Source organism: Zalophus californianus, chromosome X (assembly GCF_009762305.2).
Source record: "Zalophus californianus isolate mZalCal1 chromosome X, mZalCal1.pri.v2, whole genome shotgun sequence".
Lineage (NCBI taxonomy): Eukaryota > Metazoa > Chordata > Mammalia > Carnivora > Otariidae > Zalophus > Zalophus californianus.
Window position 1 is genome coordinate 97,799,923 of NC_045612.1, and position 26,507 is coordinate 97,826,429.

Below are 26,507 nucleotides of genomic sequence, written 5' to 3' on the forward strand. Positions count from 1 at the left end.
AGCTACTTTTGCTTTTCTATCACCAGGAAGATCTCAAATAATATAACATTTAAGGGTGAAAATAGAGGGATAAAAAGAGATACAAAAAGGAAAAAAGGAAGAAAGGAAGAAGGAAGGAGGATAAAAGTAAAGAAGAGGGGGAAGTAGGAATCAAAGAAGGAAAAAGAAAGTTTGGGGGATGCTAAGAGAATGGCATATGACCTTTATTTTCCTAACCAATTCTAAATGGCTGAGAGCACTAGACTTTTTTTCCCCCGTGAAGTTTTTTAAGTATCTGTAACCAAGAAAGACTGGTATGCAGTTCCCTGTCAGATTTTGCTGAAAGGCAATACTTGCACATCCTCACAGGTGCCCTAAAGCATAGGAAGAAGTCCGGAGAGAGAGATCAAAGATAGACAATTATTTGCAGCAGAGCTACAGTAGGCTTAATCAGTAGAGGAAAGCCTAATCTCATTAATTGTGTTGGTCAAGTCTGGTAGGGCTTTACTAACATCCTGTCAGCTTGATCTTTCAATTACTGAAAGAAGTATAATAAAATCTCCTACTCTGAGGGTTTGTTCATTTCTCCTTCCATATTTGTCAAATTTTGCTTTACACATTTTGAGATTATGTGGTTAGGTGGAAAAAAGTTCGGAATTTTTCTCTACATTGGGTGATTTTAAAAAAAAATTAATATATTTGCTTTAAAGTCTACTTATTCTAATATATTTATGTCAGCTAATTTTTGATTAGTATATACATTACTAGATATGTACATTTCTAGATATCTTACCAGGTAATTTTGTCAACAGCATAAAGCTGCATTTCACTTTCTATTCTCAAAATACCAACTTTCAGTTTAGTTTGTGTATATTAATCACGATTCATGATATATTTGTGTTGAACATCTCATATGGTACCTCTCTGTACTACAACCTTCCTTTAATTCTTCTCTGTTCCTGCATTCTACTGGACCCATCAAAGTTTTCTTTATTTTCTTTTATGCCTCTACTGGTTCAGAAATTATGTATTCTGGGGTGCCTGGGTGGCTCAGTTGGTTAAGTGTCCGACTTTCCCTCTCAGGTCTTAATTTCAGATTCGTGAGCTCAAGCCCAGTGTTGGGCTCCATGGTGGGCATGAAGCCTACTTCAAAAAACAGGGGGTGCCTGGGTGGTGCAGTCACTTGGGTGTCCAACTCGGTTACAGCTCCGTTCATGATCTCACAGTGTCTTAGGGTTGTTGGATCGAGCCCTCAGTCAGACTCTGCATTCAGCGCGGAGTCTGCTTAAAAACATGACTCTCCCTCTCCATCTCCCCGCCTCAAATAAATAAATCTTTAAAAAAAAAAAAAGAAATTATATATATCCTATCTCTATATTTTTTGGTTGTCCCAAGTTTTCAACATTTACACTTTATAAAAAATGTATTAAAATAGTTCAAACCTCTTCCCCCCAAATGCAAGAACCTTACATGTCTGATGCAATACCCATCCCCCTGATAAAGTTATTATTTAGTACTTGAGTTCACTTTGCTTTTAGAACACCTGAGTTATTCATTATTATTTCCATAGTCAATGCTCACTGAGATTTACACACATTTATTGATAGTTTTAATAACCACTATTACTGGATCCTAATTACTTTTTCTGAATTCAATTTCCTTCATTCTGAAGTAGGTTCTCCATTTGTTCTTTTAGCAAGTATCTGTGAGTTTTAAATTGTCTTAATCTCATTGTTGGACTGGAAACACTTTTACTTCATCCTTACTCTTGAGTGATAATTCCCTGGGATTTAAAATTCTAGGCTGACAGTTAATTTGCTTCAGCAGTGCAATTCCACATTCTTCGGGCTTCTATTCTTACTGTTGGGGATTCTACCTTTGCTATCATTTTTGTTCCTTTGAAAATCGTGTCTTTTTGTCTTGTTGTTTTTCAGAATTTCTCTTGTGTTTGCCCTTCTATAGTTTCACTATAACCCATTTAAGTGTGAATTTAGGTGTCACTCTCTTATCTTTTAGCATTAAAAGAAATCATTTCTGCCTTTTCTCGTTTGCTCATATAAAAAGGAGAGGGGTATCTCTCCAACGTGGTCACTTGTATAGGGTCTCAGCCTCCTTTCACTTTGCAGCGATTTCTTAGATCTGCATGTGGAGGTAACTCAGTGCATCCCCGTGGGCCAATTTCCTATAGCAAAGAAGCACCCATCTATTAGACGTAGGGAGGATAGTGTCTTACATCCATTGGCAGTTTTCAAATAATCTAGGGAAAATTGACGTTTTAGAAAATTGCGTTATCTTCCTACTAATGGATAAACTCTAATGTCACCAGTAACACGAACCACAAATCACTTGGACTCTTCCTATCTCTGTACATGCTAGATTCTATACAGCCTTGGTAGAATGATGTTCCTCCACATTTTCTCCAATGGTTACAGTCATTTTAATTCCAGGGGGTTTGGATCTTCAAGAGGAATGCAGAAAAAGAAGTCTTAATAGAGGGCCTCCTTAGAAAGTATTTCACATGGATTCATTTACTCATCAGAGAAAAAGTTTTAAAACACCTACTATGTGCCAGAAAGGATGCAATGAGGAGGTGGCTTCCAAGTTTTCTGGTAGGTGCAGATAATAAATTTCTTAGGAAAAGAGAGATTATGGGACTAGACTGTTTCCTCTTTATACTTAAATTTTCTTTTAATTAGGCATGAGCTGTGGAGGCTATTAAGTGTGTTTTTCAATCAGGCCACATCAGCTCAGTAATTACTGGGAATTTCTCAAAGGACTTACGTAAATGGGTGGCTGTTATCTTTCCTTTCCATTGCTACTGAATTTTTGAGTTTCTGTATGTATTCATGGATCATTTAATGGAAAATTAGAAGAGAGCTTATTATGGCGTTGCAGCTTGCCAATATTCTAACTAGGAAGTTGTCTCTTCTTTCTATATAATTTTTTAAGGCAAAATTTCCAAAAGAACTGAAATAAAATTTCTAATTAACCCCTCCATGAGGAAGCAAAAGATTACTGATGGTAAATTAACTGTCTTTTGAATTTTCAATTCCGAATACCATAAACTTTCTCTAACTATCATATGTTAAAAATAAACTCTGTTTTAAACAGAGTTGATTTTTAAGTTCTTATAGATTGATTTACTAAGAGTGCAAATTAGTTTAAGCTGTTGGCATGCCGATAAACAACACATTCTCTAGGACTTAAACTAGGGGAAAAGGCTTATGCAACTTTTGATTAAATGTCTTCCTAAATGTATTATTGCATAGCATATGTTCACTATTGAAGATCTAATGGAAAGATTAAGATGCCGTTTAAAGTTCACATTTGTTTTTGCTTGCAGGCTCTATGTCCATAGATATAAAACAATAAAAGGCAAAGTGGGAGACATTGATAGACTGAAAGTATCTTACAATAAAACTGTAAGGATAAATAATATATACACAGTCTTGGATATTAGTATGTTTTGATAATATAGGACACAATCATGTTTCATTAATGTATGGCGTGAAGAGGAAAGAACCTGGGGCTGGCAGAGCCCCCAAATGTTAGGACAAGACACAGATTAACAACTGAACAAGCTGGAAACTTTTACTCTGGGAGGACAGGTACGGGAAAGGCAGCCAGACGAGAAAGGAGGATTAGTCACACATTTGTGACTGGGATTTTCAAAAATAGAAGTGAAATTATAATCAAGTATGTGGACGAGAGATAAGAAAAACTAGGTCTGATTGATGTCAGAGACCTGTGCTACAGTCAAGAAAGACACGGGATCCCAAGTTCAGAGGCAAGATTCTTGTCTGAGGGAACTTGCGCTGTCTAAGACAGGAGTAGATGGCGGGAAGAGTGAGTATACCAGTACCTAGTGAGGGAGTCTGAAAACAACTAGCTTGGATTTTAAGAAATAGAGTAGAAGCTTTGACCTGGGGACTGAAACACAAGGGAAAGAGGAAGATGCATCACAAGGATGGGAGCATAGAAAGGAGCCAGGGCTGACATTAATATTACAGTAGAACTCATGAGACTGCAGGCATGACTGGGGAGACTGGTGGACAGCACAGAAGGGTGCCTGGATCCCAGGTCTCAGATGAGAGCAGGCTCAGGACCTGGGATGAAGTTTGTGAGCAGAGATGGTAGGGGAAAGGGAAAGAAACTGGATATTGTCTATGAAAGCTGCTGACAGTGTAACAAGAATTCTTTAAAATATTAACAGTAAGACAACATTGCTGTATGGGATCCATTTCCTGAGATTCCCTTGGTTCTGCCACCTCCAGCAACCTCAGCTATTGTCCCGCCTACGTGTCCCTCAGCCTGAGGATGACCTGCAACTTCCTTCAGAACTAATGGAGCCAACCCCTTGGCTGCTGCTTGAGGGACAGGTAGATCAGTCCCAAGTTCAGAATTTCTGGCTCCTCTTGCCATGGTAGGGCATGGAACCTGGCATTCTGTGGGGCCAGGGAAGGCCACCTCAAAGCCAAGGGCCATTAACTCCCATGGAGTAAAATCTGGCAAATAGGTACAGGAGACAGGAGGTACACATGAAGACAAAATTCCTTTCCTTCCTCTTTCACAATGATTGCTCAGGGGCCTTTTTCACATAGTTTTTCAAAGTGATACCTGCTGAGCAACCTGTTGCATCTATTCATGGAGGTAAATAGCAGACAGTGAGAAAGCAGCTCAAGCATCATTCATTGTTTTGCTTCCCATTTCTTCCCTTCCTTGTTTCTCTTTTCTCCCACTCTCATTGCCCTGAGTTTGCACCTCCCAAGTAAAGCATCAGTATTTAATTCTTGCATCAGGCTTCATTGTCTAGGGGACTCGAACTAAGATAATCACTAACCTAAGAATAAAGAGCAATGTGACTTTTTAATGCAGCATTGCATAACGGAAAAAGCAACAGACAAAGACTTAGACTTGGTGCTTACTCAGGAGACTTGATGTGACCTCTTACATGGCCTCCTAAAGGGACTTTAATTTTCTGGGCCTTTCTCCATTTACAAAATGGAGATGTAAAGTGGTGGCATTACACCACACAGCAATGGATCCCCAACTCTAATATGTGGATTAACTATGACAGTTATTTGGAAGGAAACTTTTATTTTTTTTATACACTTACTTATTTATTTTAGAGAGAGGAGGGGAGGGGCAGAGGGAGAGAGAGTCTTAAGCAGACTCCACGCTGAGCACAGAGCTTGAAGCTGGGCTCAATCTCACAACCCTGAGATCACAACCTGAGCTGAAACCAAGAGTTCGATGCTCAACTGACTGCACCACCCAGGCGCCCCATTTCCAATAATTTTTTTTTTTTTAAAGTAGGCTCCATGCCCAGGGTGGAGCCCAATGCGAGGCTTGAATTCACCACCCTGAGATCAAGACCTGAGCTAAGATCAAGAGTCAGACACTTAACCGACTGAGTCACCCAGGCACCCTGGAAACTTTTAAAATACAGGCTCCTAGACCTCTTCCAACCTGGGAGTGATTCAGTAGGTCTAGATTTGGATCTGGAAACTGTATTTTGTAAAAGACATCCAGGTGTCCCTGATGTATAACCAGGGTTGGCAACCAACAGCAACGTGGGGAGAGCACAGGCTTCAGACACTGCAATTCTCAAATCACCTCCATTTGTGTCAGAAACCCAACTAAAACTGCAGGGACCACAGAGGTAGTTTGTTGACCCACTAACTGGCAATATACAGAAGGAATGACCACTGTTACAATGACAGCATCCAGAAATATACCTGAAATCTTAAGATGTCATCCTTCTTTCTCTATGCCAACCTCATTCTTGGAGACTCTACCCACTTACCCCAGACTTATATTTACCAGCTTAGCAGACCTGGGGGGAAAAAAAAATCCCTTTTCCAAAATTCCAGCAAAGGTTCCAAGTCTGACTGTCCCCGAATCAACTGTGGACAACTGAAGCCCTGAAACAATTTTTGTAACCAGGTGAATAAACACTCCAGTGATGAGAAAGCTAAGGAGACAAGCACTTATCAGTTTGAGTTGTGTATCAGGGTTATCATGTGCCCAATTGCTGTCATTTCTACTAGTCTATAAGCTTCCTGAGGACAAACAGTATGATTTCTTCATCATTTGAATTCCCTTAAAACAAATCCAAATGAATGAGTGAAACGCTTTTAAATCTTCAATAAAATATAATGATGTTTCTAACAAAACATATGAAGAATGGAAGAGGTACAAATATTATAATTAAACAATAAACTTTTAGGACAAATAATTAAATGAAAGGCAACACAGCTGGGATATGGATATAGATATAGATTATTAATTAAATCATTTTTATTTATTCTTTAAAATCATTTTTATACATGAGAAAACATATACTATGCCCAGAAAAATCAATCCAAGCTATCAATCCTCCACAGAAATTCTTTAAAATTTTTTTTCTCCATAAAAATTCTTTCCTAACTTTCCCAGGAAGCATTTCCAGTTCTTTCTCTCCATATTAAGTTTTACTGGAATCACACAATTACAGCTCAAATATTGTGTTAAAGATCTATATATCACTGTATAATTTCCACCTCAAAAATCACAATGTTAACTGCAAGTCTAATAAAATCTCTCTTTAAGTCAGAGAAAGACAAATATTATATGATCTCATTTATATGCAGAATCTAAAAAACAAACAAAAAAATGAATAAAAAAAAAACCCTAGAAACAGAACCACAAATACAAAGAACAAACTGATGGTTGCCAGAGGGGAGGGATGGGGAGATGGGCAAAATGGGTGGAGGGGTCTGGGAGATACGGGCTTCCAGTCATGGAATGAATAAGTCATGGGAATAAAAGGCACAGCATAGGGAATACAGCCAATGATACTGTAATAGCGATGTAACGGGACAGATGGGAGCTACACTCCTGGGGAATATAAACATGCAGCATAACATATAGACTTGTCCAATCACTATGTCATACACCTGAAAATAATGTAACATCATGCGTTGGGTATACTTCAATCAATCATTTAAACAATAAATATAAAATTTCTTTTTCTGGGAAAGACCAAGGTTGTTGGCTAAAAATAAAATTTTTTAAAAATGACGTTTCTAAAGGGGATTTTATACAAAAGGGAGACCCTCAGTGTTCCAATCAGGTTATAACCTGCCACAGGTCAGGCAAAGAAAAGAACTGAAGAAGAGATACCCTGAAATGGAAAGAGATAGGAGTGAACATTCTCAGCAGCTTAGTCATTTGCCCACCCAAGGGTGGCTTGGGCTGAGGCCAGAATGCAAGAGCACATGACCCAATTTTCCGACTCAGCTGGGGAATCTGTGAGCAGTGATATGAATTGAGGAGAATACTCTGATCAACAGGACTGATTCCCTACACCCAGTAGTGTGATTAGGGAAGAGGCTCAAAAGATTCAGTTACTGCCCATGAATACATTCTCCAAAGGTGATGCATATCAGTGACCCAGATTAGGATAAAAAGTATTACAGAAAGCAGGATAATCAATAAAATATAAATATCAATGGTAAGACCTAGAAATTTGTATATAAGGTGTTAATAGGTTTGTCTTTTAAGTGCCCACTCACCTGCTGACCACTGAAACTACATAGTTTCTTCTTTCACTCTATCACCAGACCCCCTTTTCCTGATGGTAGATCCCAACTATGCTTCTACATGAAATCAGGTGCACCTGGGGCAGCCCTCCACCTCCCAGAGGTGGTTACGAGGCACCTCTCTGAGAAAAGACAAGATTATTACTTCCTTCCACAAGAGCTGTGATCACACCAGCTGTCATGACACTTATGAAAACACAGAAGACAGAGATCAAAATATTTTAAGCATAATGGACACAATGAAAATTCTCCAAGATTCTATGTTTAAAGTAAACATAGGAATGGTAAATAATCATAGACATAATACTGAAAAGAAGCTGACTTCAAATGCCTTCATTATGTTTTATTACACCTATGTGTGATATTACAATAGAATGTGCCACTGGTTCGCATTCATTGCATTCAAATGAGTACTACAATTGCCCGTAAACTTAAGAACAAAATTCTATTTCACACACTATTTTTCCACTGACTTTTATTTTGAAAAAATGAAGTTTTTTCTGTTCACCAAAAAAAAAAAGATATAGCAACAACAAAGAAAATTGCAATTTTCTAAACTACATAAGTACACTTACCTAACTACTTTCCTGATTTCTGAATTTCACTAAAGTTCTGTGCATTAAATTTAATACACCTTAATTAAAATCACTTCTGAACCACCGTGCATGAAAATATAAAATGAATTCATAAAATAAAATTGTACCTTCAATTTATTTTTCCAAAAAATAAGAAAAAAAAGGTGACTATTATACCAGAACTTTCAAATATTAGAATAAAAATTGATCAACCAAGGAGATAAGAACATGTAATTATTTTCAATCAGATATTATATGGATAGAAACAACTGCTTTAAAAGAGAAATGGCTGAAAATTATAAACAGAGCTAACAATTATACACATCTAATATATCAATCTAGTCACTAACAATTTGTAGACCATTTGAAACTGAAAACCAGATGCTGGGCCTTTTTTATTGAAACAGTGAAGTCAAAGTTTGGGTTAAGTTCTTATATGGCTAGTCATATTTCTCCATGCCACAACCACTGTCAACACATCTAACTAGCTTGTTATCCAAAGAAGTAATACCCTGGGTCACAAGACTGAAAGAACAAGCCACGGAAAAGCGACAACCAATAATGAATATGTCACTCAGAATATGCCCCAAGGATGGCGAACACTAGGGACAATTTTCCACATCAAATTCTAAAAGACAAGGATCTTCTCTATTGTGGTCACTGCTATATCTTGGGTGCCTTAACATTGCTTATCTATACACAGTAAGCTCTCAATAAATATTTGTTGAATAAAGTATCCCATAATCTAGCAGCTTTGTTCAAAGAGGCTAAAGACAATATATTCTAGAGTGAATTATGCAATTATGTCACTATCTACTTAATTCTACTTAAATTGCTTACCCTCTTTGTGTTTCAATTTCCTCAGCTATAAAATGTGGAAGCTGGGCTAAATCAGTAGCTTTCAAATTATATTCATCAGAACCCCAGCCTCATGAGAATGTGCTTCATGAACCATTGCTGTGTTATAATAACAGGTCAGCGGAGGACAAGCAGACCAAGTTCTGAAGCATCTTCTCTGGTTTTGAACAGAGAAACTTTCTATTTACCTAATTTATATATTGGGTGTTTCATAATATTTCAACCTCCCTCCCTAAACAACTCTTATTATTGTTAATATATTCTTAAATAATCAGTGGGTCAAGAAAAATCTCGGGAAATTAGAAAATACTTTATGACTAATGAAAATAAAGATAAAACATACAGAAACTTGCAGGATTAAGGTGAAGTAGTAATTTATAGCTACAAATGTCTATAGGGAATTTTATAACAATAAATGCCTACAACAAAGAAGAAAAGAGATATGAAATCAATAACCTAAATGTTCACTTTAAGACACTGGACAAAGAAGAGCAACCTAAACTGAAAGAAAGTAGAATGAAAAAAAATAAAGATTAAAAGAGAAATTAATGAAATAGAGAAAATAACAGAGAAGTCACTGAAACCAAAAGCTAGTTCTTTGAAAAGATCAACAAAATTGACAAACATTTAGCTAAATGGAACAAGAAAAAAAAAGAAAATATTCAAATTATTAGAATCAGAAATGAAAGTAGGGACCTTAACTTCTGCCATACAGAAACAAAATGGAATGTAAGAAAATGGTATAAACAATTATATGCCAAAAATTACACAATTTAAGTGACACAAACCACTGAAACTGCCTCAAACAGAAAGAGACAATCTAAACGGATCTACATAACAAGTAAAGATATTGAATCAGTAACTAAAACTCTCCCAACAAAGAGAAGCCCATGGCCAGATGGCTTCACTGGTGAATTATACCAAACACTTAAAAAAGAATCAACACCAATCCCTCTGAAATGCTTCAACAAAAATAAAAGAGAAAGGAACATTTCCTAACTCATTCTATAAGGCCAGTATTGCCACAAGGACATCATAAGAAAAACTGTAGACCCAAATTTCTTATGACTATCAAAGCAAAAACCAATGAAAGGCTAGCAAATAGAATTCGGCAATATATAGAAGAATTATCGGCAACATATAGAAGATGTGCTGGGGATGCCATAACAAAATATGATAGACTAGGCATCTTATAAACAACACATTTATTTATCACAATTCTGGAGGCTGAAAGTCTAAGAATGAGGTGCTAGAAGAGTCAGGTGAGGACCCTCTTCTGGGTTTCAGATTTCTCTTTGTATCCTCACATAACAGATAGGGTGAACTAGCTCTCTGGGACATCTTTTACAAGGATACTAAACCCATTCATGAGGGCTGGGTCCTCATGACCTAATCACCTCCCAAAGGCCATACCTCCTAATTACCATCACCTTGGCCATTAGGTTTTCAATATATGAATTCTGAGGAGCCCCAAACATTCAAACCATGATATTTATCACAGGGATGCAAGGTTGGCTTAACATCCAAAAATCAATGAATACAATATGCTATAACAATAGAGTAAAAGAAACAAAATCTACATGTTTATCCCAATTATGCAGAAAAATAGTTTGAAAAAATACAATGCACTTTCATGAGAAAAACACTCAACCAACTAGGAAGAGATGGGAACTTCCTCAACCTCATAGAGGGCACCTCTAAAATACCTACAGCTATCATGATGCTTAATGATTAAAGACTGGATTCTTTCTCCATACATTCAAGAAGAAGACAAGAATGTCCCCTCTTAGGTGCCTGGGTGGCTCAGTTGGTTAAGCAACAACTGCCTTCGGCTCAGGTCATGATCCTGGAGTCCCGGGATCGAGTCCCACATCGGGCTCCCTGCTCAGCAGGGAGTCTGCTTCTCCCTCTGACCCTCTTCCCTCTCATGCTCTCTCTCATGCTCTCTCTTTCAAATAAATAAATAAAATCTTTAAAAAAAAAAAGAATGTCCCCTCTTATTGCTTCTATTTAACATTCTACTGGAGGTATTAACCAGATCAATTAGGTAAGAGAAATATAACCAATCCATTTCAGAAGGGAAGATGTAAGACCATCTCTTTATGCATATAATATTATATTGTATATAGAAAATCCTAAGGAATCCAGTAAAACAGAATTTAAAAAATCAATCCAGCAAGGTTACATGATATAATTTTAATATACAGCAATTATATTTCTATACATTTGCGATAAATAATCCAAAAATGAAGTTAAGAAAACAATTCCATTGGTAATATCATGAAAAAGATTAAAATATTTAGGAATATATTTAACAAGAGAAGTATAAAACTTACACTCTTAAAACTACAAAACACTGTTGAAAGAAATTAAGGAATATCAAATGAAATGGAAAAATATTGCATGGTCATGAATCACAAGACTTAATATTGTTAAGATGACAATCCTCGGGGCGCCTGGGTGGCTCAGATGGTTAAGCATCTGCCTTCGGCTCAGGTCACGATCCCAGGGTCCTGGGATCGAGCCCCACATCGGGCTCCTGGCTCAGCGGGGAGCCTGCTTCTCCTTCTTCCTCTGACTCTCTCCTTGCTCATGCTCTCTCTCTCTCTTTGTATCTCTGTGTCTCAAATGAATAAATAAAATCTTTAAAAAAAAAAGATGACAATCCTCTCCAAATTGATTTACAGATTCAATGCAATACCTATCAGGCGGCCAGTTGGCTTGCTTGCAAAAACTGAAAGTTGATTCTAAAATCCACGTGGAATTGTGAGAATATCAGAACAGCCAAACAATCTGGTTAAAAAAGAGCAATGTAGTCGTACTCACACTTTCTGATTTCAAAGCCTACTACAAAGCAACAGTAATCAGAAAAATGTGATACTGGCCTAAGGAAAGACATATAGATCTATGGGATAAAATAGAAAACCCAGAAATAAGCCACATTATGGTCAACTGGTTTTCAACAAGGGTGTCAAGATACATTAATACAGAAAGAACAGTATTTTCTTTTTTTTTAAAGACCCATTTATTTATGGGGCACCTGGGTGGCTCAGTCAGTTGAACATCTGCCTTCAGCTCAGGTTGTGATCCCAGGGTCCTGGGATCGAACCCCACATTGGGCTCCCTGGTCAGCGGAGAGCCTGCTTCTCCCTCTCCCTCTGCTGCTACCCCTGCTTGTGCTCTCTCTTAAAAAAAAAAAAAAAAAAAAAAAACCATTTATTAAGAGAGAGAGAGTGCACAAGCAAGTGAGGGGAGGGGCAGAGGGAAAATGACAGGGGAAGCCAACTCCCCACTGAGCGCTGAGCCTGATGAGATGTGGGGCTGGATCTCACAACCCTGAGATCACAACCTGAGCCAAAACCAAGAGTCAAATGCTCAATCAACTGAGCCACTCAGGCACCCCAAAAGAACAGTATTTTCAACAAATGGTTCCAAGACCACTGGAACAGCCACATTCAAAAGAATGAAGTTAGACCCTTACCTCAAACAATATACAAATATTAACTCAAAATGGATCAAAGACCTAAATGTAAGGACTAAAGCTATAAAATTCTGAGAAGAAAATAGATCTAAATTTTCATGCCCTCAAATTTGGCAGTGGATCCTGAAATATGATATCAAAAGCAAGAAACAATCAACAACAAAAATAGATCAATTAGACTTCATTAAAATTAAGAACTGTGCTTCAAAGGACAGTCTCAAGAGAGTAAAAGGACAACCCACAGAATGGAAGAAAATATTTGCAAATCAAATATCTGATAAAGTATTGTATCTCGAATATAGATAGAACACTTGTAAATCAAGAAGAAAAAGACAACTCAACTTAAAAAATGGGTAAAAGATCGGAATAGAAATTTATACAAATGATACATAAATAGCCAATAAGTACATGGAAAGAAGCTCAACATGCTGAGGCACCAGGGAAATGCAAATCAAAAGCATATAAGATACCATTTCTAAGCACTAGGATCACTAAAATTAAAAAGTCAGATAATAAGGAGTGTTGCTGATGATGCAGGGATACTGGAACCCTCACACACTGCTGGTAAAATGTAAAATGGTATAGCCACTTTGGAAAACAGTCTGGCAGTTCCTCAAATGTTTAAATGTAGTTACCATGTGACCCAACAGTTCTACTTACAGCTATATACACACACGCAAGAAAAATGAAAACATATGTTCACCCAAAAATATGCACAGAAATGTTTACAGCAGCATTATTCATGGTAGGGAAAAGGCAGAAGCAACCCAAATGTTCATCAACTGATCAATGGAAAAACCAAATGTGTTAGTCATACAATGGAATATTCGGCCATTAGAAGGAATGAAGTATGGATACATGATATAACATGGATGAACTATGAAAACATTATGCTAAGTGAGAGAAGCCAGTCATAAAATACCACATATGACATGATTTCTTTTATATGAAATCTCCAGAATAGGCAAATCTATGTAGAGAGAAAAATTAATGATTGCTTAGGGCTGGGGAGAGGGGTCAATGAGAGGGAATTGATAGCTAAAGGGTACTGAGTTTCCTTTTGAGGTGATATAAATGCTTTAAAATTGACTGTGGTAATGGTTACATATATCTATGTAATATATTGAAAACCACTGAATTATACACTTTAAATTGGTGAACTGCATGGTATGTGAATATCTTAATAAAGTTATTAAAAATGAAATATATAAATAGAAGAATAAAGCTTTAAGCATGAGTATAGATAAATATCCTTTTATTGTTTGCTTGATGTAAATTCAAATTTATATCAGGTATTTATAAGTAGTGTCTTTTATGATTATAATTACAAGTGTCCTTGAAAGGTAGACTATAACAGAAACTATTACATTTATAATTAAATATAAACTTAAAGATCTCAGATAGAGAATATGTTCTTTACTTTTCCTGGTTTTTGTTCTTCTTGATCTTATGAGATTTAAATGTAGTATATGGATTACTAATTTCCTTCTGGAATCTAATAACATTCTTTTATATGCTGTAATTGGACTTGATGGTTTACAATTGTGGCAATCCTATACGAAAAATACATTTGAATTATATTTCTAAGTGAATTAAGGAAATTCTATTTCAAAAAGCTTTTGTAAATTTAAAAGGAGTTTTTACAAAAAAAAAAGTGTAACAAATATATCACCACAAGTTTATAGCTCTTTTGAGAAAAATGAACAGCACATTTCTAAGATTAGGTGATTTGGTGATGTGGACAATAAAGTATAGTGGATTGTTTCAATTTAACTCAGTTTAATCATTAAACCTAACTTTTTAATTGGTACTCGGTTAAATGAAATTTACTTTTATTCTATTTGAAATACATTTGTGGCTATTTGATATAACCTGGAGATGTAGGGTTTATTTGTAAAACAGTTAATAAATTTTAAGCAGGAATTTACTTTCATTTTTATTGCAACAATTCTGCAGTCTTATTTTCATACTGAAGGATAATTTAGCTATTACAATAATATATTTAATCCTTATAAAGTGGATAGAACCACATATAGTGTTAGTTATAAATAATAAATTTTTAGTATAGTTTATAAGCACATTACATATTAAACAGCTGTCATGGAAAGATTTAGTGAATATTTGTCACCTATTAGACCGCTAATTATTAGCAAATGTTAGAAAATTCAGAAAATTGGATTCAAATGGGAGAAGTTACAGGAGAACAGTGTTCCTACAATATGCACTTCCAATATGTCTGCCACATATCCCTTGAGAGAGAACAAGAAATTGGGTCAATGTAAAATACTAGAAACTGAAGAGATAACCTTAGAAATGAAGGTTTTGAGCTCTGTGTAAGTGATCAGCAAAACCAGCCTAGAGCATTTTGTTTGAGTGTTCTTGTACATATTTATCATGGAGGGCACAAAACACACAGGACCCTCTATATTGGGGAGGTAATAAGTGTTCCTGGATCCACTGGAGATTTCCTGTTTACCTGTACCCTTTTAAGGTCCATAAAACTCTTCCTGTCCATAAATTTCAACATCCCCAGAGCCACAAGTAGGTGAGATTTTAAGTCAAGACCTACAACTAGGTAAAAGTCTAGGTTTTATGAGGCCTGAGGCTTTTAAAATATAGGGACCTTCTTCAAGAGAAAGAACATAAAATTGCAAATATAAAACTAGATAGAGACTAAGAAGGGGGAGTCAAAAAAGTGAAAAATCATAAAATTTATGTGTCTTTGGTAGTATAGTAAATCTGCCTCTGAAATCACTAAATGTTTCAGTAATATTTCATGGTCAGATTTAATAGTTCTAGTGCCTAGAGGTGAAGTACTTTAAGGGGGACAAGACTAGAGTATAATTAATAGCCAACATTTATTAGGTATATCATATAGCACTTAAACTCTTAACATATGTTATCTCATTAAATCTGCACCGTATTGAGAAGAAATAGATGTGATTACTTTTTCCATTTGTGAGGTACTGATGAAGACCTGAATCATTAACAGTGGGAGTAGAGAAGAGAAGGAAATAAATTACAGAAAATTTAAAACTACAAGATGAATTGTAGGTATGAGCTCAAAAGAGAGAAGCTTCAAGCAGTATGCCCAGATTTCTAATATGAGACAGGGTGGATATATGTCCCACCATAAGAAAAGATACAGATTATATGCTAAGGAACAAATCAATGGAGAATAATAATAATAATACATTCAGTTTGAATCGGAGGGATAAATCTCTCTATTTGTATATCTATTTGCATACACACACACACACACACACACACACACACACACAGGTAGGCATGTCATATGGCTCTGAATATCTAAGTTGAAAATAGAAGGAAAAGGGTGGGAATAAAGATAAACATTAGGGATGTTAATGGTAGTTTTAACTATAGGAGTGTACAGAATCTCCTATAGGATACATTAAAAGTAATAATAGCCCCAGTAAGACAAGTAGAACCTTGAAGATTCCCATATTGATGGAGTAAACAGAATAACTCACGAAAAGATTAAGAAGAAATCTTATCAAGGGGATGGAGAAGAAATGCAGGGAACAAGGGTATATAGCCTTATCTCAAATATCTAGAATTCTGAGTAGATGCCTAATCATCCAGGTTGTATGCAATAGAGATCCCAATAAGATGAAGACTGAGAATGGTCCATTGGATTTGGCAGTTAGAAAGCAACTGGCCATTTTACTACAGTGGTAGAGCGAAAGCCAGATTTGAGAGGTTGAGAACTAGTCATGCAAGAATAGAAACTACAAATGGCGATAGCCCTACTCAGAAGTATGTTTGTCATGGGAAAGGTATGAATGTCTTTAGTTTTTGAAGCTTGAGAAATTTGAGAGCCAAAAGTGAAGGAACTACTCTCAAAGAAGAAGGAGCTCTGATAAATGATGGAAGAGCCCAAGAACAGGTTATCTGGGATAAGTTCAAACATGCACACAGCAAGGTTGATAGAGTAGATTCCTATTATTTGGAGACTGAGGGGGAGGTGGTAAGGGGGTTAAGGAAGAGTGTGTGCTCATGTAGCCCCCTTTCCTCCATGACAGAGGTGACAAAGTCATTTGTCCAGTGGAGGTTGGAGATGGGAAAAAACTGGAGTAAAGAGGATGTTCGAGAAGGCTAAAAACTGTGTGGAAAGGTTATTGTGAGCCACGCAAGAGTCCATGGATAAGCAAGTAGTAGGATCGATGCCCAGATGGGATCTGAGACAGAGTATCTATTGGGAGAATTAAATGAGAAAACGATAAAACCAACTGTCACAGTGCTTTGCATATTGTTGGTGCTCAAAAAATATTAGACCTACTCCAGTCCACTAACAACAAAGGAGTCACAGGATCTTTGAGACCTATGAGGTGGGACAAGTAATGTCTTTTCCATGGGAAAATGTTGTCATGTGTGTACATCTGTGGCATCTGTGGAGATGGATGCACCTACTTGTGTGCACACGCACTTTCTCTACAGCTTCATCTCCTTCAGTTGAAAGCATTATAATGTTAAAAGGTGGGATGGGAAAAATAATACCTTCCTAAATCATGGAGCTAAAATAAATACGGATTTAAGTAGATTATTTTAAGTAATTACAATAATAGCTATTGTTAACCAGAAATGTGGAAGTTTCATTAGGAATTTCAAAAAGGTAAAGACTGATGGGCAACATTAATATGAATGGGCAGAAGACGGCCACTTCTCAATACCTCAAAACTAGTGCCTTCTGATGACATTTGAACTTCAAGAGATTATAAAAATGACCCACCTCCACCCCTTTCCTGCAAATGGCAGGAACACTGGGTTATCTCTACTTCTCCAGATAAAGACTTGTCATTTCTTTCTCCATGCCTCCTATAGAAAAAAGGAAAGAAAAGAAAAAAGGAAAGGAAAGGAAAGGAAAAAGGGAAGGGAAGAAAAGCAAAGCAAAGCAAAGCAAAGCAAAGCAAAGCAAAAAGATTTAGGAGCACCTGGCTGGCTTGGTTGGTAGAGCATGTGACTCGTGATCTCAGGGTTGTGAGTTTGAGCCCCACACTGGGGATAGTGATTATTTAAAAAATAAAATCTTAGAAAAAAAAAAAAACCCAAGATTTCTTTCTATATTACTGTATTGAATGCTAGGAATTTGCTGGTTCTCTTCAGAGTGGCTTATATAACACAAAGATAAGCTTTTTTTCCCCCACAAAGATAAGCTTCTTAAATGCTTAACTCTACAATTCTTGGTCTCAAATTCCAATAGAATGTTATTTATTAAACTTAAAAAGCATATGTTCCTTTCCTTTTCATTAATGAAGTCCACTGCTTAACAACATAATGTACACTGCACTGTTTAGGCTATGTATTTTATTTGACCTGCTATGATCCTGAATTAGAATATTCTGTTTTTGTAAACTTAATTTATTTAAATGTATGCTGAAGGAAGTGGAAACAGAAACCTGGGCTACAAGCTTCTTCTATAAAGTCAACTGCATAGAAAATCAAGTTAGACAGGAACCATGATGTGCAAATTGTATTTTAAAACTTTTGTGCATGATCTTTTAAAATTTACAGCTCTATTTTTCTTAATTCTCACTATAATCTTACTGAAATGGATAGTTCACAACTGCTATGAAAGAAAAATATTAGCCTTTGAAAATTATCTCAGTGAAAGGTTTTTCAATATAGATAACTTTATACTTATTTATAACTAAACAGCATCTTAAGATGCCAATTTTCATTGTTTTGCCCAAAGGAATTGATGCTCAAGAGTGTTGAGTGAATGGCTAAATAAGTGAATTGTTTGGACTGGGAATCCTAGTTGGGCTTATAATACACACAACTTTATCCAGTTATCTCAAAGGGGTTAAAAATTATCATAATAAAATCTTCATTTAAAAATTTAATAGTACATTGAAAAGCTGGAGGTAATAAAGATTAAAAAAAAAAAAAAAAGACAACAACTTCACTTAAGAACTGTCACCAGCCTGAACGGCTGATGAGTTAAATATACCCTCACAGTTGTTGGGCGGACTTAAGCTTTTTCTGTTTATTGTTTTGATTTTGAATGTTTAGATAGGACGCCTACTCTCCAGTTTGTCCTAGGCTCCAACATCCTTCCTGCCTTAGACCAGAGCTAATTCATAAATCCTTGTTACATGGTTGGCCACTTAGAATTTGAATCTGGGATCTCAGATGTCCTAGGAAGGTAAAATGAACAGATTACCCTGTAACCTTATCATTTGTAACCACTGTTTCTGATTTAGAAACATTATATAGTTAAAACAAAGCCTCAGGAAAAGAACAAAGGAAAATGTAACAAAACATAAATTAGCAACAATATAAAGTAGAATCCATGACACTTGAGTTATGATACACTGTGGGAATAGCCCTAGTAAAGCAATTATAATCCTAATGTTATCTACCAGCTTGGAAAGAAGTGAAATGAAAACAAATTAATTTTGGATACTTTAAATTATTTTGTCACATTGTTTACATCTTATTGCTTATATTTGATAATGTAAATTTATTAATATTCTATTAAATCTGGGTTAGTCCTTCCTAATTAACAATCACAGAATAAAAGGGTACCAGGAGACCAAGAGTAAGTATTCAACTATTAAAGGCCCTAGTCCAGATCAAAGATAAATCACTCATAAATAACACACTGTCTCCTCTGATATGCTCTTGCCACCAACAACCCTCCTATCCTTTCAAGTTAGCTTGAGCTTCAACTCCAGCACAATTTCTGTAGCCAATTTCACCGTCACAGCAAGACCTTACCTTTCTCAAAGAGCACTTACTGTCTTTATCAGACAACTACTCTTTAAGAAGGAGTAATAACAGGTCCGCAAATTTCAGTACCGGCAATTTGGCACTTAAATTTAGTACATAATTTAGATTATTATGCTATAGTATGTTGGTTATTTATAATGCAAAATATCCAATAATTGATATTTATGTACACTGAACTATCTCTTTAATTATATTATGAACATCCTAATAGTACAGATAATCTCTTTAAAATTTTAGTATTTCACAGAGCCTGGGACAGAGCTAGATATTGCAGTCCATGTGTTACCTGTTTTATTTGCAGATTTAATTCCTTGAGACAGGGTCAATTTAGCTTGAGTTTCTGGAATCTGAGGAATGTAGATTTTCTTGGGGATATCAAAATGTTCTGGAAGGCTCAGTTCTGCTGTGTATAAAATGGACTTAGGCTTCTTTAGCTTTGAGGTACTAAAGAGCATACAAGTCTGCAAATAAACAGAGTAAAATTGGAATGTAATTCTCTTAGCCTTTACCTCCAAAACACACACACAAAAGCATTATGTATTTAGAGCCCACATTTGGGAAAAAAATCCACCAAGGGATTGAATATTTTCTTTTTTTTTTTTAAGATTTTATTTATTTATTTGACAGAGAGAGACACAGCGAGAGAGGGAACACAAGCAGGGGGAGTGGGAGAAGGAGAAGCAGGCTTCCCCCAGAGCAGGGAGCCCGATGTGGGGCTCGATCCCAGGACCCTGGGATCATGACCTGAGCCGAAGGCAGATGCTTAACGACTGAGCCACCCAGGCACCCCTGTTCATTTCTTTAGAGACATTAATATTTGATTGGTGGAAGATAGCACTAACATGTTTTACAGAATCAGTGGAATCATCCTTTATTAACAGATACTCAGTGTCCCATTCTCTAATCCTTTCAATGTTGAGGAATTCATTGCTTCAGGGAAAAACCAGTTCCACTGGTGAATAGCACTGAGAAAGTGCTTCCCTCCTTCAGTTGATCCCTGTGTTCCTTAACATCTAACCCATCAGTTCTAGTTCTTATCAGAAGCAGTTAGTCCCCTCTCTTTTCCTAATGACAATTTTGTAAATATATGTGTGCATATGTGTGTGTGTACATATGTAGATGTATAAAATTAGGTCCTGCTCTTCCACAGACATCCAAACATACCTTTTATTTTTTTTTTAATTTCTTTTCTTCCTCCCCCCATCCCAAATATACCTTTTAAATAGGTTTGATATGTTTAGTCCCTTCAACCACTACCTAAATACTGTGGGTTACAACAACTCATCATCATGCAAATGCTCAACACCCAATCTAGTTCAATATTGTCCTTCCTAAAATGGAACGCTGAAGAGAAAGCCAGTTCTCTAAGTGTGAACCAAGGAATGCAAAGCCCAGAGGTAAGCAATCATTTATTTTTATCTGGATGCTCTATTGCCAACCACAGAGTACAGCCCAATGGTTAGACCAAGCACTCTTGAAAGCAGACTGCCTGCATTTATAACCCAACTCTAAGTAAGCTTGGCCAGGCTATTAACCAAAGCTACGAAGTCTTCATTTGTAAAATATAGGCAATAATAGTACACGCTACCTATCCAAGGTGTGAATATTTAAAGTGAAAACAAAACCCAGGTCCTTGGAGCATATTTTGATAAATGTTGGCTATTAGTATCATCATTGTCATCATCATCATCTTGATTGTGGTCATAGTATCATTACTCAACAAAAACAAATGTTAGTGCCATTAGCAATTTTCTCACTCACTGGGTTTGTTATCTACAAAATCCACAAGTATTTTTTTCCCACAAAGTAACATTTTGCAACTACTTTATTTTGGTAATTAAAATCATGTAAATTAAAAAACTTAAATTAATTCATTTATATTTATCATTGCTTGTATTTGGTTCATTTTTCTAGTCGCTACGAACAAATTATCTATTCACATCAACAACCAGCTCTTTAACCTAAATGTATATCATCTGCCTTCTATATCTTCACATCATTAAGTCATGATATATTGACATAGACTCTCTTCTTGGCCAAACTCTAGTCAGGCTCTTCCAACCCCTCGTCTCAAGTAGACCTCAACCTTGGCCTACAATAACTGCAGATTTTCATCACAAATGATTTTGACTACTCCCTTCACACACACACACACACACACACACACACACACACACACACACACACACACACACTCTAAGAGACTTGAACAAATGCTGACTTAGTTTCTAACAGCTCAAGGCCATATCCCTAGGATGATCCCAGATCCCCTTAAAGTACCTACCTGAGAGAGCTCAATGCTGCCAAGAGAATATACTGTTTGTTCCAGCCAAAACCCAGTGACAGGAAGATAGGCCCCTAAACCCCCTCTTATTAGAGCAGTTACTTTAGAAAGCTTGCTATTATAAATCCTTTCTCTCTCTTCCTTTCTTTCTTCCACCCCTACCCACTGCACCCTCCCCCTCTTTCTCTCTCCTTTTTAAGATGTAAGTTTTCTGTGACCCAGAACTGTCTTCTCAAGGACATTAGAATGCAAACATTCAAGGAGATAATGATCCCAGCCAAGTAGGTACCTTGTTCTATCTTTCATCACTACCTCCAGTCATAAAGATCACAGAAGTTTGTTTCTCCTGCAGATAAGCATCACTTAACAAATCCAGATCACACTGACCAACCCCCTCCCACTTAAGAATGTCCACTTCCCAGATTCTGCTCATTAATTATTAACTTCCCAGCTCATTATCCCTCCTTATTTCTCATCCTCCCTTTAAAACGACCAGTTCCTCCTGTACAAATTTCAGTTTAGTTCATGCTGGATCCTTCTCCCTGTTGCAACAGTTACTGAATAAAGTCTATCCTTATGGCTTTAACTAGTATCCAGCTTTGTTTATCTTTAACAGTATCAATAGGATTACTTCATGATTTAGAGTGCACTTAAGTTATACAAATACAAAAAACATTTTCTTTACCCTTCTGAATCCTCACAAAGGAGATCTTTTAGGCTTCCTTTTTTAAACATATTAAATTTCAAAATTTCAATGATTTTTCCTACCACTTATCCCAGAGTATATAGCATGGCTTTTAAAACATAAACTGGAAAAGTTAATAGAAAAGAGAAGGAAACTACCCTGAAGTTCTGAATCTTTCCAGTATCACTGAGTATATGATTAGAGTTGATTTATTAATGGTCAGAAGAATATGAATTCAATAAATGAGTGCTAAGTGGTGAAGTGTCAGAAACTCATGCTCTTGACAAAAGATCCTGTCTTTCCCAGTATAAAGTAGATACATCATTTCTATTACTCTATAAATATTTCAAAAATTCAAATTCCACAGGGTTGTGTACCAAAAACAAACAAACAAACCAATTAGTCAGCTGTGTCACCTTTCTTTGGTAGAAAAGTGATTACATTTATTCAAATAGATTTAGTTCTAAACAGATTTATCTCAAGGGTGATTTTAGATTTTGTTATGTAGTTATTTTACGCTATAACTGAGCATTCTAGGCTTTCATTTATTCCATTATACAATTTCATGGTAGTAGACCAAGAAGTGAACATATGATCTGGAGACAATGCTGGCGAAGGAAAAGAGTAATGGACGAGGGGGGCAAAAACTTGGGTCCATATCTTTTCTGTCACAAATCAGTGGTGTGATCCTAGGCTACCATCTTACTATTTTTGGGTCTTGGTTTGCAGGTCTGTAAGTGTAAGAGCTTGGACTATGTGTCTCCGAGTGTCTTTGATTTCTTTTCTCAGCTTTAAAATACAATGATGTCTCTACCATGATCTGGGCTGTAATTGCTACCCTGTTGTTAAGGGCAACATAAGTCTTTTTATACCTCAGTCATTTCATTTTTTGTATTACAAGTGTAATTCTACCTTCTCTACATTTCTCCATGGGGTCATTGAAATAATCTGGAAAAGTGCACATAAAAGCATATTGGAAAAATGGTGTAAAATACTATACAGGGAGAGAGTACTTTTAAAATTAATTTTGTTTACTGTTCTGCAAAAATAATCAGCATTATTGGATTTCAAGAGTGCATTGATAATTGCTACTTGAAAAGAACCCTTTATGATAGATGTATATGAGCACAATAAGATGCATCTGTGAGTTCTGATTTGCTGCAGCTGGTTTTCCTAAACTAGTACATTCAACCCTTCTATAGTTGTTTTGTGCATTTGGAAAGTTTTTGCTGAAATCGAAAAATGTGTGATAGTCACAGAATTCAAAGAAAATAGTAATCTTCAGGTAAAAAAACTTATAATTTCTAAATTTAGAGACTATTTAAAACATTTCAATTTTAATTTTAAAGAAGCCGAGGTTTTTTTTCATAAATTATGATGATGATGATTGTTTTTGTTGCTGTTATTTCCACCAACCAATCAAGAAGTACACACATACAGATACCCATCCTGCAAATGTGGGAGGTAAACAAGAATAAGTAAGCAAGACGACTGTGGCTGTGAAAAATCAGGCTCTGAGGCAAGCTGGATAGACACGAAGACCTCAGGTTTAAAGTATTATTTGTTTGTTCGGGCACATGTTCAATTCAATTAAAACAGTGGGACAGAGCACCTGTCACACACAAGACAATAAGAACTAAAAAACACATGACAAAAATTGTCCATTTCTAGGCATTCACAATTCTAGAGGAACAGGGAAATATAAAAATAAATATTATACAAAACATAATTTGGTAGATACAATAATAAACACAAACAGTGTGCTGGGTTTTGGAGACAGTTGAAAGAAGAGTGAGAAAAATAGAAAGTGTATATATGCATAAATAATAGAAAGTGGATCCATTGACAAAATCCATCTTCCTCCAACATTTCTCATTTGAATAAAATATTTTGATAAGAGGTAAGAATGAAGAAGATAAATTTTTAATTTTTTTTAAGGTTTATTTATTTGAGAGAGAGAGAGCAGGGGGGAGGGGCAAAGGGAGAGGGAGAGAGAGAATCTCAATCCGATTCCCTGCTGAGCACAGAGCCCGAAGGGGGCTCGATCCCATGAACCTGAGATCATGACCTCAGCCAAAATCAAGAGTCTGACGTTTAACCAACTGAGCTGCCCAGGTGGCCCTGAAGAAAATAAATTTAAAAGTAAAGAGAGAGAGTGAGTGCACTATGATAGGGTTAAAGTTTGAAAAGTCCACATATCAAACATTTCTATTGTAATACCATACTGAAAGCTGAACAAAAACCTTCCCAAATTCATTGCTCCGTCATAGAAGTAAGCCTGTTGGTATGAGCTAAAGAGAGCCCTCAACTTCTTGAATGCATAGTGTAGATGGGTCAGTCCAGAGGGCATCAGAGCCTTAGGCCTTGATATTTTTGAACTAATCAGAACTTAAGAGTCCAAGTCATCCATAAAATATCATCATTAAATATTAGGGATTTGTGCATAGACTGTACTGATTGTAGCATTCTAACAAAAAAAGAAATCATCCCTACAATGCTGAGTATTTGTTGTAATATATGTAAGGTAATATATGAAGGTAAATCTCAAACAAGGATGAAAACATTTACCATTTGTTCCTATACTGATCAAAGATTTAGTGACTACCTTTGGCATAGTACACTTTTCTAGGCACTGGTGATATGAAAGTTAACTAAACAAATATCTCTTCACAAATTCCCTTGCTGTAGACAGACAATGAGTAAGCAAACAAATATATTCCTCTCAGGTGATAAATGCTATCTATAGAGAAAGTTGAAGGAAATTTAGGATTCAGAAAGTGCCTGGTAGAGGTAAGCAATGCTTTTTAAAAAGTACGTAAGATTTTTAAGAAAATACAAAAAAATATAAGCATAACCTCATTGGTAGCATTCTAGCAGGCCTGAAGTAATTGAGGGAAGTAGCGTCTAATATCTAGGGAAAATTAACCACAGAAGGGCACAGGGCATGGGGAGCATGCATTGGGATTTTTAGATAAGCAAGGAGGCCTGTGCTGAGGGAGTGACATGAATGAATGGGCTTCAGTGGAGAAGGTGAGATCAGGGAAGAGATGGGACTGACCGGGGAGGGCGGGGGGGGGGGGGTGTTGAGGACCGTCCTAAGGATGAGGACCGTCCTAAGGATGTTGGGTTTTATTCTGAATGAGCTGAAAAGCCAACAGAGGAATCTGTGCAGGGGAGCAACGTGACCAGGTTTCCATTTTAAAAGAATTGCTTTGGTGGCTCTCTGGAGGCTAGACTATACCTTACTTCATTTATACAATAGAGTTCAAGATAGAATAATTAGAGTCCATAGTAATAACAAGAACAATAATGCTGCACATATAGAGAGCACTTATTTATATGCCAGGCAAAGTGGTAAGCATTTTACATAATTATCTCATTTAGATTCCATCAATTACCATATCTTCAGATTAAAAATATAAAAATTGAAGATTGAGGATTTTGAAGTAACCAGCCCACAGTCACACAGGTAGACAGTGTCAGGGTCTGGATGCTCAGCCTGGTAGTCTGACCCTGGGGACGAGCCTCTTTGGATGCAAAGAATATCCTGGACAACTTTTAGAACATGTCCCTCCCCCACCCCCTTCCAGAGATTTGTATTTAATTATTCTAGAATGGGGCTTGGGTACTACTATTATTTTAAGTTCTCCAGGGCATTCTAATGTGTAGTTAGAAGTGGAGGCAACCATGAATTCAGCGGCTACACTGTAATGCCTAAATGTACTAGCATGCTATGTTACCACTAATTTAGTTCCACTACTAAAATTAGCAGTCCTGCTAACATGAGGAGAACGCTTTGCTTGAGACTTATTATTTAATGAGGTAGAAAGAAGAAAATCTACTGAGCTGTCTTCCTGAGGAATACCAGCATTCATCATTTTTCCATGTAAAAGGTTATGATTAAGTGACAACTCTGTATGATTCTACAACGGCAATCATTTCAGTGCATCATGTGTCCTGCATTCTCACCTCAATCTTGGTCAGCCCCAGGAGGGCGATGGCCACACGAACACTGCTGCTCTCCAGGGTGCCTGTGATCAACCGTCGCTCATACTCTATATCTGACATCTGCTGCTGGGCCGCCAAGGCCAAGGCCTTTTCCTTGGCTTCATTAGTCAGTGGCAACTTAAGGTCCACATCCAAGATTTGACAGAGCTCACATTTCAAATACAGAACTGGATTTTCCTTACTCAACACTAGGGGAAGCAAAAAGATTCATGACTGCCAGGATCATTTATGCCCTCGACAACCTTATCCGGAATGGACTTGGAAGGTTTGAAACAGAAAACTGCAGTTGTGGCCTTCATTA

At 36.6% G+C, this 26,507-nt stretch overlaps 1 protein-coding gene across 1 annotated transcript in view; it reads right to left on the reverse strand.

The window, feature by feature from the left end:
• The window catches only part of CFAP47 (cilia and flagella associated protein 47), a 525,897-nt gene that overhangs the window by 200,133 nt on the left and 299,257 nt on the right, over positions 1–26,507 (reverse strand). The window contains exons 44-45 of the mRNA XM_027608633.2: positions 26,168–26,394; positions 19,516–19,690 (exon numbers count right to left, since the gene is read on the reverse strand). Coding sequence (XP_027464434.2) covers positions 19,516–19,690; positions 26,168–26,394 — 402 coding nt within the window. The remainder of the gene's footprint in view (positions 1–19,515; positions 19,691–26,167; positions 26,395–26,507) is intronic.